The sequence below is a fragment of the Micromys minutus genome (genome assembly GCF_963924665.1).
Source record: "Micromys minutus genome assembly, chromosome: 16".
NCBI classification, from domain to species: domain Eukaryota; kingdom Metazoa; phylum Chordata; class Mammalia; order Rodentia; family Muridae; genus Micromys; species Micromys minutus.
This window is the reverse complement of record NC_137985.1, coordinates 46,947,054-46,959,389: the sequence shown is the minus strand read 5'-3', so window position 1 is coordinate 46,959,389 and position 12,336 is coordinate 46,947,054. Positions and strand designations below refer to the sequence as shown.

The following is a 12,336-nucleotide window of genomic DNA, read 5'->3' as shown; positions in this document are numbered from 1 at the left end:
GCCGTAAAAGCCTAATTGTCCTTTACCTAGGCGTGCCTGCTGACTTTTACCCTACTTAATGAGTCATTCCTGTCCTCAAATATGGATGTCCACTCTCTCTCCAGACACCTGGCCCTCTTGTACCAGAGCAGGTGTTTTCCCAAAAGAATACAAGTACAGTTGCCAAATTTGGTACCTTTTTATCCTGATGGCATAATCTCCCTCTCACACCAGTTGGCTCACAATGGTCCTTTTTTTTTTTTTTTTTAAACGACTTTATTTTACAAAACAAAGATAAATGTACAGCTTTTAAACATTTTTTGCTTAAAATTATACATTTTTGTCAGTACTGTTTTTTCAGATATTAAAATTTTTACATAAAACTATGTGAATATATTTTTTTAGTCAGTACTTGATTTTTTCAAGGGCTTGACAGTATGCATTGAAAACCTAATAGTTACAATGAGCGTAAAGTACATGCAAAACAAAACGCAACATGGAAATAGTCAAAGTCTTCTTGTTTTGTAAATATATATATATATATTTTGTTTTCTTTATTTCTTGGACTTCATACACAATGGTCCTTTCAGTGTCTGCTCCTCTGCAGGGCCAGGGCCAGGGTGGAGCAGCTGCTTATTTAGCTCTTGTGTCTGACTACAGAGATTCCATAGATTTGTCTCAAGTGATGGTGACATAGACTATATATAGAACGTACATGTATACGTACGTACGTATATAGATTCATGCATGCATACATACATACATGCATCCCCTTTTAAATGTTGTGCTCAGTTCAAGCTTTTCTCTTTCTTCCTCCCAGTGAGGCTTTGGAATTCCAGGTGGCTAGAAGACAGCGTGAGCTCCAGGTTCACCTAGGGTGACACACAGGAAAGCCTAATGCCTGCCCACTTCCACTGCCTGGGATGCTTGCTCATTGTGAGCCCCTGGTCCAGTGAGGAGATGGTGTGGATGCGAACATCCAAAGGTTTACTCTGTAGAGAGGGTTTACCTACTGGAAGAAGAAAGAAGGACTCTGAAACTGCCCAGCAGAGCATGGCTTCCACCCTCAGGACCTGCAGGAAGGAGTCCTGAGGAGCTGTGGTCCTGCCGATGCTACTGATGCTACTGGCAAAGCTTCTGTTTTTAAAAAAAGGAACAGAAGTTTGAGATGTAATGAGCCTACAAAGAAAACATTCCCCAAGCAAAAGAGGTCTGTCTGTCTAGGGACGTGAACAGAAGCAGAGTGGTCATGGCTTTGCTTTTGCTCTTACATGAATTTTGTTCTCTGGATCTGCCAGTTTGTGTTCACATCACGGCTGGTTTAGAACATGGTTAGCCACTGTGCCGAGTGGTGGATCGCCTCCGGCTTCGCCATGGTGAGCACTTCCATGTACAGGTTGTCACACATGGCTTCTCAACAAGAACACATCTGTAGAAACGTGTTACTTTCATTGTGCAAACGTGAGTGACAGCTGAAGCATCTGCTGGTGTAGCACAATACAGGAGACAAGATTTGACTAAACTCACTTCATAGCCCAGGCTGGCCTCACACACGCGTGGTCCTCCTTCCTGAGAACTGGGATCATAGGTATCTACCACCGGTCCTGGCCACTTGTAAGAAGTGGGAAGCACATGAAAGAGACCAGCTAACCACAGATGAGACCTGGTGAGTCCTGGGGCTCAGCTGCCTTGAAATCTGGAGCAGGGGGATTGTAAGTTCAGGGCCTGTCTAGATCAGAGTGAGAGAGGCCAGTTTGTGCAACATTATTAGAGCCTGTCTCAAAAAGTAAAAGGAAGATTTGAAGAACTGGAGAGATGGCTCCGTGGTTAAGAGTTTGGTTAGTGGCTTTTATAGACTCTTGTTCAGTTCCCAGCAGCCAAATCGGGTATGGCTGTGATGTCAGCCCTGGGACTCAAGGCCCTCTGGCCCACCCTGTCTCCCTCTCACACACAAGGAAAAATAAACAGACCTCCTTTTTTGTTATTGTTAAAGCTGTCTTGGTGCAGGGCACTTGCTAGCATGGTGGTGCAGTCACCAGAAGCGTACAAAACAGTGATTACAAAGGACAGTGTAAACAGTTCCTAAGCCTGTGTGTACAGTGTTTCCACCTCTATCGAGTTTGTATTTTGTGTGCAGCTATGCTGTTGGATTGGCAGCCAGACCAGCATCACCACAATCAGGATGGTAGGACATTGTGCCTCAGAGTGAGGACCGCTGTTATGTCACCAGTGATGGGAATTTTTCAGCTCCTTTGTCATCTCGTATGCGCCGTCTGTTGTCGATGGAAACGGGTGCCATATTGACAGCTGGCAGGCCTTTGGAAACGATCTCTCACTGCATAAAATGACCCAGTTTAAACAAACCACACCAGCGCTGTAGAGCCACCATAGGCCTAGTTTCCAAGCCGTTTTCATCCTGTGTCAGCCATTTTTGCTTATTAAGGATTGTAGCAATTTATTCTGTCCCCAAAAAGGTCATATTTAGTTTTCACAGATGTGTTTCATTGCTTCCCAGAAAAAACTATACCAGTTTACATTGCCACTGGCCAGGCATGTAAATGTGCATTTCCCCACCCACATCCTTGTTGACCTCTGGGTGTAGCCTGCCTTTATTTTTCTTCTATTCTGATAGGTGAAAATGTGTGTCTGGCTGTTAGCCAGTCCTAGGCTCCTTTAAAATGTGTCTCCTGGACTTGGGCATAATTCTTTACCTTATTTGATAAGGTTTCTTTTATTTTCTACAGATCTTAATGTATAGGCAACTTTTCTGAGACCTCCATGGTTTGCTAATAATACCTTTCTTGGTGGTTGCTGGGGGTGGGGGAACATCTGCTTTTTGAATGTTGACCCTGTATCCAGCATCCTTGCCGATCTTGAAAACAGTTGTGTGTTCTCCATGGATGTCTCGTAGTTTCTTTGGGGTCCCCTAAAGTTGCTCCAGAGGGACCACCAAGTTTAACCACTAACTTTTAGAGGGGAAGATCCTACGGACCGTGCAACGCTCTGAGCGTATCCAGTAAGGACATATTGTTAGAACACAGGAGAAGCATCTTAAGGACCTGACACCTGGTGGACAGACACTCCTGGTCTGAGGCAAGTGGAGTGGTACCATAGAGTATGTTTTCAAATTGTGAGAGAGAAATCTAGCCAGAGGGCCCATTAACCAGGAGGTTCTTGACTATACATCAGAATAACCAGGAAAACATTGGAAATACAGGTTACACTGCACAGATCTCACTGCCTGGCAGCTCCCTCCCTGAGCAGCCTGGACTGAACAACATTGTTGGTTTGTTGGGCAGACCTTTAATGCAGCTAGAGGCGGACTGAGCTTTTCTCCCTTGGCCCTATGGTGGGTGCTGCTGAGCAGGGTTGGAAAACCCCATTCCTGTGACCTCAACAGCCTGAAGCACCTGGGGGCACTGAGTCCCCTTGTATGTGGTGACCTTTTATAAAGGAGCCACAGTGGGAAGCAACCAGACCATGGAATAGTCTGCAGAGCTGGCTTGGCCCAGGAGCAGGAGGGGAAACTGGTTCAGAGGTGTGGACACCAATGGTGCTGATGTTGTCTGGTCTCCACTGGGAAGTAGGCTAAAAGAGCTGTTGCTGCCCACAGCCAAAATCCAGAGGCCTAGGCCGGGCTATAAAAAGTGACATCCCCTTGCTTTTAATTAGTATTTGACCAGTAACCCTTTGAAGTATTGCCTTGCATAAGACCTGCTGGACCCCTCCTCCTGGTGAAGGCTATTCAGAGTTAATTGAGGCTTGCCCAAGACTGCCTGAGGGTGAGCTGCTTCAGAGTCTGATACTCTGGCCGGAGAGGCTGCATTCTTCCCTCTGCTGCTCTGACAGGAATGCTGTAGTTATTTATATATACAATTGTGCCAGCCCCTCCTCCATCTGGCATTGTCCCCCTGTTCCTGGCCACTGACACTCTGGTACACAGAACAGGAACACGACAGATGTAGGAAACTTCTGTGGGCTTATTCCCCCTGGTATAGTGATCCCAGGGTCTCTGTTCCTTTCTCTGGATGCCTGGAGGGCAGGCTGTTGTCGCACACTGCTTACCCATCATCCAGTGGGGCCCACTGACACTGCTGCACCTGTCAGAGATATGATGAATATCTAGGCCAAAGGTTTTTAAAAATCTCTGCAGCAGAATGGGATGATCAATCAAGATGACAAGGTATTTTCAAAGAATAAAAAAGGCTCTGATGTAGAACCCTCTATACTTTCCTCTTTGCTACCAAAAGTCAGTCTGCTTGTTTGCTCTGCCTGGGAAGACCTAGGTCAGAGTACACACGCCTCTCCTCTCCACTCTCCCACCTTTTGCACACCCCAAAAACTCCCATCCCATTCATTTCTCTGTCCACCAAGGTTCTCTCGTCCAGCTGCCACTGTGCAGACCAGCCTTCATCCTGTATTTGGACACCCCCTCACCCCTGCCTCACTGGCCATGTGTCCCCCTGGCAGAGTGGGGTCAGGGTCCCTTGACAGCACCAGCCCCATGACTGTCCGGAAACCATCAGTGTCTGGTAGGGTGGGACAAGGGTGGCAGGTTTCCTGGCCCAAGCAGGTTTGCTGTAACCAAGTCTTTTATTTGCTAGCTTTGCTGTCCTTCAAGGGAGGGCACCAAAACCTGGATTAAGTCACTCTCCAAATATCCCTGTGTGTGTATCTGATGTGTCAGATGGGTGTGGTGTTGGCCACCTCACAGGATATTCATGAGGAGGAAATGACATTTCCAGAAGGATGTCAGCATCAGCCTGCTTCTTCCCAGTTGCTCAAAGCCTTTTCCCATTCTGTCTGCCACATACTGCCAAGAAGCCATAGCTGCCTCCTTACAAGCGCCTGATCCTCACCTCCAGCCTTGGTTCCTGGGATCTACCTATCTGGACCAAGCCTGTTAAGTGCTCTCGTACCTGAGATGGATGAGTGAGCACAACCCACAGAAGGCCCAGCCTTGTGGACATGCATGGCTGCTTAACCAAGCCCGGCTTTCTGCCCCAGTGAGGAGGATCAGAGAAGATGCACTGATGAACGCTCAGAACCTCCTCCTCCCCCTCTCTAGAAATACTTGCTCACAGGTCTACCTCTGGCAGCTGACACTTGCCTGGGTACATGGATAGCCCTTTCTGCCGGCTTCCAGACGGGCAGGCAGGTAAGCCACAGGCCCCCAACTAGTACCTGTGGTGCAGTCAGCACACACACGTTTGGGTCGTGTCAAGGAGGGACACCGAGGGCTGTGAGCCATGAACCCTAGTGTGCTGCCTCCAGAGCCACCAGCGATTTCTCATCCCCCTCGTCCTCCTGTCTTCAGACATTTGTCACATCATGGCTGCTGCTGCCTCTTCAATGTCTTGTGGCCCGCTTCCCTGGGCAGAGGCCTCTCCTCTGCCCCTCCGTGGGACTGGGTCTGACTGTCACAGAAGGCTGTCATAGCAGCTGTGCTGTGTTCTCCCAGACTCTATGTTGTGGCTTTCTGAATGGAGACGCTGGGTAAGAGGAAAGGACCCTAGCAAAGAAAGTATTCCCCTTTAAACCTTCTGGGAGACATTTATTGAGAGTAGCCAGTACCATCCCATCCCCAGTGCAGCCAGGCTTGGTTTGTTCTGGCCCCGTGAGGCCCGGGCGGTGATGGGGGACTGCTGGTCTTTCCTCAGAGCTTCTCCAAGTATGACCCAGGGACAAAGCCACGTTGTCCGTTTCGTTCCACAATCCACCAGCCATCCTCCCCTTCCTGGATGACCGCCAGAATGTCTCCCGCAGAAATATCCAGCTCATCTGAATTCTGGGCAAGAAATGGCAAGTGTGTGAGGTGGGAGGAGCCACCAGGACCAGGGTGCCCGGCGCTGGCAGCCCCCACTTGGGCAGTCTGCTGAGTCATGCCCAGGCCTCCCCAGCAGTTCCTTTGGGGACAGGCTGTGGGGTCCCCCAAGGGACTTAGCCTCCTAACATGCTCCGGTTATCATGGAGACCTCCCATCCTGGGTGTTTCTTACTGCTCCAACCACCACAGCTTCTCAGAGGTGCCTGTCACACCCCAAGGGCAAGCTCCCCTAGACGAATCACACAGCCCTGTACTGCACCAGAGTACCCCATTACTGTCCAGGTCTGTACCCCTGAATGTGATCTCGGTGCAGCCCCATCCAGCCTACCTTTATGTGTGGGGATATTGGCCTAAGTTTAGGGCCTGCCTTCCATGTCTACCTGACAACCCCTCACTTCAGCCCAGGGCTGGTGTCAGACTCCAATCCATCTCTAACATAGGTGCTCTGTGGCTGCCCTGGTCACCTTTCTCCAAGGATGTCAGAAAATAATCCCAGGGCCGCTCAAGGGCTGGTCATTGTGCCTCTCTGGGTCCAGCCAGAGAACAAGGCCTGCCCCTTAGCCACAACAGCCCTAAACTATAGCAGTCTCTGGTGCTATGTGAGTGCTCACACCCCAGGAATGGTGCAGGGGGATGCCCTCACCTGTGCCGTGTAGTCATAGAGCGCCCGGTAGTCCTGGGCTGATGAGTTAAGGTTCCCCTGGGTGGTCTGCACATCGATGGATGCATAGACTAACTCGTTCCGCTCAGGGGTGGGAGCCAGAATCTCTGTGGAAGCTGAGAGCAGAATGCAGCCTGAGTCCTGCCCCTTTTTGAGGACCTGGAGATGGCTGGGGTGGGCTTAATCCTACCATCATTCCTCCCCCTCCCCCCCATTTACCAGCAGGAGCTTGAGAAGGTGTGGTCTTCGGACTTCCATGTAGCAGCCCAGAGAACCTGGAGGTAGGGAGGGGATGGAGTAGGCCTTGCCTTACCTCACTGGAAGCAAAGGGACTAATTGGGAATTCTCAGCACTTAAGGAACTCTGCCAGCCTCCTGCCACAACAGGGCATCTCCAATAGTCCCTTTGTCCTCAGCAGCATGCTCCTGTGGTCACCCGCCTGGTCATCGGCACCTGCAGCCAGCAGGGCCCCACCCCCGACTCTGTGGTGAGGCAGAAGCTACCTTTAAAGTTCAGCTCCCATGTATCTTGCCAGGAATAGCCAGTCTGCCTTTCCTTGGCCTCACAGTGACTAGGCCAGGTCGCCCATGGGGCACAGAACCAGGGCCTTGGCACCTGACCACAGCCAGGCCAGGGAGATGGCCCTGTAAAAGCCCGGCGAATCCAAATGTCTGGGTTTGGGGCCATTTATAAACCACCTGGAGAGTCTTAACCCTGCCACATAGTAGGGCCAAACAGACAAGGAAGCCAGAGTGGGTGCTTACCAGGACTTTTCACATAGTCACTGGTGACTAGCCAGAGTGTGAGTAATTAGTGCTTGGATCCTCTGGGACCCAGGGCTTCCTGATGGTCGTTTGATCCTGGAATATCTCCATGGGACACCAGACCCACAGGAGCTGTTCAGCCATGAGATGTGGAAGTCAGGCTGACCCCAGCCATGTGGTTCGTCGGTGTGCCTCACCTCTTTATCACACCGCAGGACGGCTGGACGCTAGGGCTGCTGGCCGCTGGGGTGACCTCGCGGTCATAGTAGTTCTGATAAGGCACCGGAGCTGTAGAGAGCAAACGCATGGGGGCTGGAGCACCGAGGGTCGCCCGCCTCTGCCTCCCAGGTGCTGGGATTAAAGGCATGTGACACTGTGCCTGGCTTTTTTTTTTTTTTTTTTTTTTTTAATTATGTGTAGATGTGTGTGTATTCATGTGGAAGCCAGAGGTGTTAGGTTCTCTAGAGTTACAGGTGTTTGTGAGGTGCCTGGGGTGGGTACTGGAAACTCCATCCAGTAGGGAAGTGTGAACCAGCCAGACCTGGCTGTGGATGCCAAGCTGCCCTTACCTGGGGGCTCTCTGCCAGTGCCCTTGGACTGGATGAATCCGTTGATGTCACCTTCCACATCACAGCCTTCAAGGGTCAGCCGTACTTCCTCATAGAGCTGAGAGTAGGGACGAGCAAAGGCTGCGTTCAGACTTCACCCCAATATCAGCCTGGTCCCCAGCCCTGCTATAGGCCCTGCCACTGACTGAGACCCGGCTGATGCCTGTTTCCTGAACACCTGAGCTCAGGGCACTGAGGAGAGGTCCATGCTCTAACCTGTTTTAAATGAGGAAACACAGGAAGGTGGTTCCCTAAGGTCAGGTCACTTGGTGAAACGGGGTTTGGGTAGAAGAGTATCTACAGCCCGCACTTTCTGCTGACATGAGGAAGCCAACAGGGACAGCTAGCCCACCAGCAGGAGTGGTCAGAGGTGCCCTGAAGGTGCTTAGAAGCCAGGGCTCCTAGTGTAGCTGGGAATGCCCCTAACCTGGGCCATCCCTGAGAGAGAGAGGTGAGGGAGGGAAGTAGCAAGTCTGCTGTGCTGAGAATAGACAGACACAGCCCTGAACGGGGATGTCGGAGGAAAAGGCGGAGGCAGGAACCACAGAAGCATGGTGTTCCTGTGCGTGGAGGCTGAGCCAGAGGCTGTGTCCGACTCCTCTGTGGACTGCCGTGGCCATGCTGCCTCCTCAGAGCACACACCTCATCATCCTTGACACACTGCATGGAGAGCTGGTTGCAGTGCACCCACAGGGCATTGCGGAGGATGGTTAATCGGTCAAACTCCTGCAACTGGAAGGCCTGTTGAGGAGAAAAGGGTGAGTGTTGTGGGGCCGGGCCAGGCAGCCCACCTCCACCGCAGCCGAATCTAAAAGACGGCCCTGCCGGTCCCCATCGGTGCCTCTGGTAGGGCAGCTGGAGGGAGGCTGGACTGTTAGGAATGCCTGTTTGCATCTCCATCAAGTACCCGTCCTCGAATGGAGGCTGGGGGAGGCTAGTGAAAGGCACTGGACCCTGCCCTGGTCTTGCCCATCAGTGGGGCCCCAGCGGTGAACAAGGGGATCCAGGGCATAAGGCCAGGTAGTGCGTATGGAGAGGAGTGCCAGCCCTCAGCCCCAGCTTCCCACAGGTAAGGGGGTGGGGCTTGCCTGGGCCACTTGCCTCACAGGTGGTCCGGTGTTCCTGCTCCCATTCGATCCTCGCTCTCTCCAGTTGGTCGATATTTTGCCTGTATACTCGCTCTGCAAATAGAGGGGAGCCTTCAGCAGGCCTGGTGGCCTGGGTCTCCCTGACAGTTCCCATGACAGAAGAGCCTCTGTCCTTCAATCCTGCAGAGATCCACCCTGCACAGCCTCCCCCAAGTCCTGGGACCCCCTCTCCCCAGGGGCCTGGCTAGCTGTTGGTTACCACATACAGCCATCTTACCACCCTTTCTACTTCCCCACTATCCTCTGAGCTCCAAGGGCTGGAGCAGAATTCAACGTGCAGAGGTCCTATTCTATTTCCTGGTCCCCTCACTTTACAGATGGTAAACTGAGGCTCAAGGAGGGCACCTCTGTAAGCTGTTGTGCTACAGGCTAGCAAGCTGAAGTTAAGACTTGGTCATCTGGCACCTGCTGAGGGAGGAGCAGATGCTGGAGAGAGGGGACAAAAGCAAGAAGGATGCCATCCCCGGGATGGGAGGATGGTGAGCAGGGGCTGGCATCGGGTAAAGGACAGGAGCCAGGAAGGCTCAGTGTGAGCATTTATGCATTTCGAGTGAGATGAAGGGATGTGGATCTGAGGCTCTGAAACCCAGTGGCTTAGATTCAAATGCTGTGGGCACCACTTAGCAGCCGTGTGACACTGGGCAGTTTGTCTACCCGTTTTGTGTCTCCCGGTTACTTATGGCTGCACGCAATGGCTAAGGAGGAACGGTCTCTGTACTCTGGAGAGCATGCCTGGAAAGGTACACGGGGCGATGCTGGCATGTGGGCGAGCACCAGCTGGAGGCAGAGGACTGGCTAGGCTGCCAGACAGTCTGGGGAGGTGGCCAGGGCCACATACCTGCCTCTGTGGCTGACTCCTTGCACTGCTTGGCTTTGTTCTGGCTCTGAGGAGACAGGAGAGTGGCGTTGAGTCCAAGCCTAGGAATCCTAGCCCTGGAGCTACTCCGAAGTGACTGACACCCTCCCTGGCCACCGTCCAGGATCAAAGTGTGGGTGGGGGAATCCTGTCACTCAGCACCATCCTTGCTGAGTTGCACAGGCCGGTTCCACAAAAGGGAAGCAAAGGCAGAAGAAGCCTGCAGACCACCAGCAAACATGAAAAATGCAGATGCCCTGTGGCCTCCGCTGCGTCGCTGCTCAGACCCTGGACTCTGGTCAGCCTGCATTCAGTGCTCCCACAACCCCCTGCTCTCACGAGCTCAGCTTTCAGGTCTGTGCAGCAGGTGTCATTTTTACTGGCCCTGGTGGCTCAGTCACTCAGGTAGCCCGTCTTGCAGAGGACCTATGCTGAAGAATAGTACTAATTGCACAGAGAAGACATTTAAGAATTGTAAAAAGGTGAGCAGCTAGCACAGTCCCAGATATAAATTCAGCCCCGGGATGGCAGCCCTTCCCTGCCTACCAAATCCCCCACTCCCACCCCCACACCATACATACCTTTTCTACTTGCTTCTGGTGGCCATTGGCACTCACACGCTCGAAGGCCTGCTCAGCATCATCTGAGTCCCTGCACTTCTGGTCATATGCCTTCTTGGACTGAAGGTGTGGAAAGGTATGTCTGCAGGGCTGAATGCCCCAGGGGGAGGCTCCCTAAGCCCAGACTCCCTCCCGGGGGTTGGGGAGACTTTGGGGCCTGTCTTCTAGAATCCTCTGCCCTCTCGTGTGTCCCCCCTTCTCCCTTCTACTCTGGACTCCTCAGCTGACTGGATCACTCATGTGACTACTGTGAGACTGTCCCTCTGTTCTTCAAGCAAGGCACTGAAGAGCTTGTGATAATAAAGAGGCCTTGGGCATTCAGCACAGCCTCCAGCAGGTCTGAGGCAAGCCTGTCCCAGAAGTCTAACCTGAGACTCTCAGAGGGGCCCTCAGGGCTCTCCCATTTACCTCCATGGTCTTCTTGTAGAGCGACAGCTTGCTCTTCTGGACACGGTCCATGACGGCCTCATACTGCAGGAGACACGAGGCTCTGAGCTGGGGGCTCTGGCCTCAAGACGCTCCCCTAGGCCAAGAGGATGGGTTTTCCTTGTCCCTGGGACATAATAGTCCTCCAAGCTCATTCATACATGTATGTGTGTCCACCCTCTCCTAGAGATACCCCTTCACAACAATACCAGCACTTAGGAGGCTGAGGCAGGATCTTTGTGAGTGTGAGGCTAGCCAAGGCTACATAGTGAGACCTTAAAACTGCACAGAATAGCAAAGAAGCTTGAGCACTGTGGACCTCAGCTTGACGTGGTCTCTAGCCAGAAAATCCCCACTTACACATACATCACATGAGTCCTGAGTCTCATTCCCAAGTCACACTGGATGTACACTAGCACACACACACACTCTCTTAGTCCGTACTCAGCCCCATCAACCAGCTGCTCATACTACATGTCCACAGGCCACTCTGGCCCATACTACACTCTCCAGTATTCACCGGTTTGTGACCGTAGGCCAGATATCACGTATGCATGCAGACTCATAGGCACACCACAGGCACAGCACAACGTCTACCCCGGGGCTTCATGTTGGGTGGATGGAGTGGGACAGGCAGGGCAGAGAGTGACAGCATTGGGGGTAAAATGCCTATGGCTTTAGGATTGGAACCGGTTTGTGCCCTGGGGAGGCTTGGACGAGGCAACTGCACAGTCACAGACCTGCATGTGCATCTGGGTCACCAAAGGCATCATGTGTCCCTCTCCTAGCCTGTGTCCCCTGCAGGTTTTCCACATGCTCTTTAGCAAGGCTCAGATCAGAGGGGTCACCTCTTCAAACGCCTCAAGTCCAGGTAGTTTCGAGAGATAGCTTTGGGGGCTCATCTCAGGAAGGCAGTTTAGATTCCTGTAAGCCTGAAGCTGCCCAGATGGGAAGCCAGGGCCTACAGCTGTACAGTGAACCAAGTTTCTGCCTTATGGCCCTGTTTGTGAAGGGTCAAGTTCCCAAACCAAGGGCTGTAAATAAGAGCATCTCATACAAGAGGGAAACTGAGGCACAGGAGGGAAAAGGACTTTCCTCGGTCCCATCAGTCACAGGTGTGGAGAGGAGTTCCCTACCAGCTTTGCAACCTCCGTGCTGAGCATTCCCGCCTGTACTTGCACATTGCCCCCAGGAGCTCACTTCCTTGCCGTGTAGCCATGCTCTGCATAGTATTCAGCAGTGCCTTCAGATGTTAGCGGAGTCTGAAGCCTGCGCTCCCCCTCAAAACTGTCTCCCCACTCCTTGTTGAGCAGCCATGCAGAGTACTGGCCCCCAAGTCTGCCTGTCTCCAGAACCAACAACCCCAATCCTGTGTTCAGAGCCACACAAAGCAGGTTGGCTCCTCTGGACACTTGTCCCTGACCCTCTACAGTCTATGAAGGAGGATA

The 12,336-nt window shown here is 52.2% G+C and overlaps 1 protein-coding gene across 3 annotated transcripts in view; it reads right to left on the bottom strand.

Annotated features, from left to right (window-relative positions):
- Nucleotides 1–5,554: 5,554 nt before the first annotated feature.
- The window catches only part of PSTPIP1 (proline-serine-threonine phosphatase interacting protein 1), a 36,436-nt gene continuing 29,654 nt past the window's right edge, over nt 5,555–12,336 (bottom strand). For 2 of the 3 annotated variants that reach the window (XM_080930006.1, XM_080930004.1), the window contains 10 exons: nt 10,871–10,933; nt 10,424–10,522; nt 9,825–9,870; nt 8,940–9,019; nt 8,481–8,579; nt 7,800–7,896; nt 7,428–7,518; nt 6,686–6,741; nt 6,449–6,582; nt 5,555–5,767 (listed from right to left, as the gene is read on the bottom strand). In XM_080930006.1, coding sequence (XP_080786132.1) covers nt 5,636–5,767; nt 6,449–6,582; nt 6,686–6,741; nt 7,428–7,518; nt 7,800–7,896; nt 8,481–8,579; nt 8,940–9,019; nt 9,825–9,870; nt 10,424–10,522; nt 10,871–10,933 — 897 coding nt within the window. In that variant the 3' untranslated portion in view covers nt 5,555–5,635. Of the gene's footprint in view, nt 5,768–6,448; nt 6,583–6,685; nt 6,742–7,427; nt 7,519–7,799; nt 7,897–8,480; nt 8,580–8,939; nt 9,020–9,824; nt 9,871–10,423; nt 10,523–10,870; nt 10,986–12,336 lie in introns of all 3 variants that reach the window. The other variant, XM_080930005.1, reaches the window with a different exon arrangement.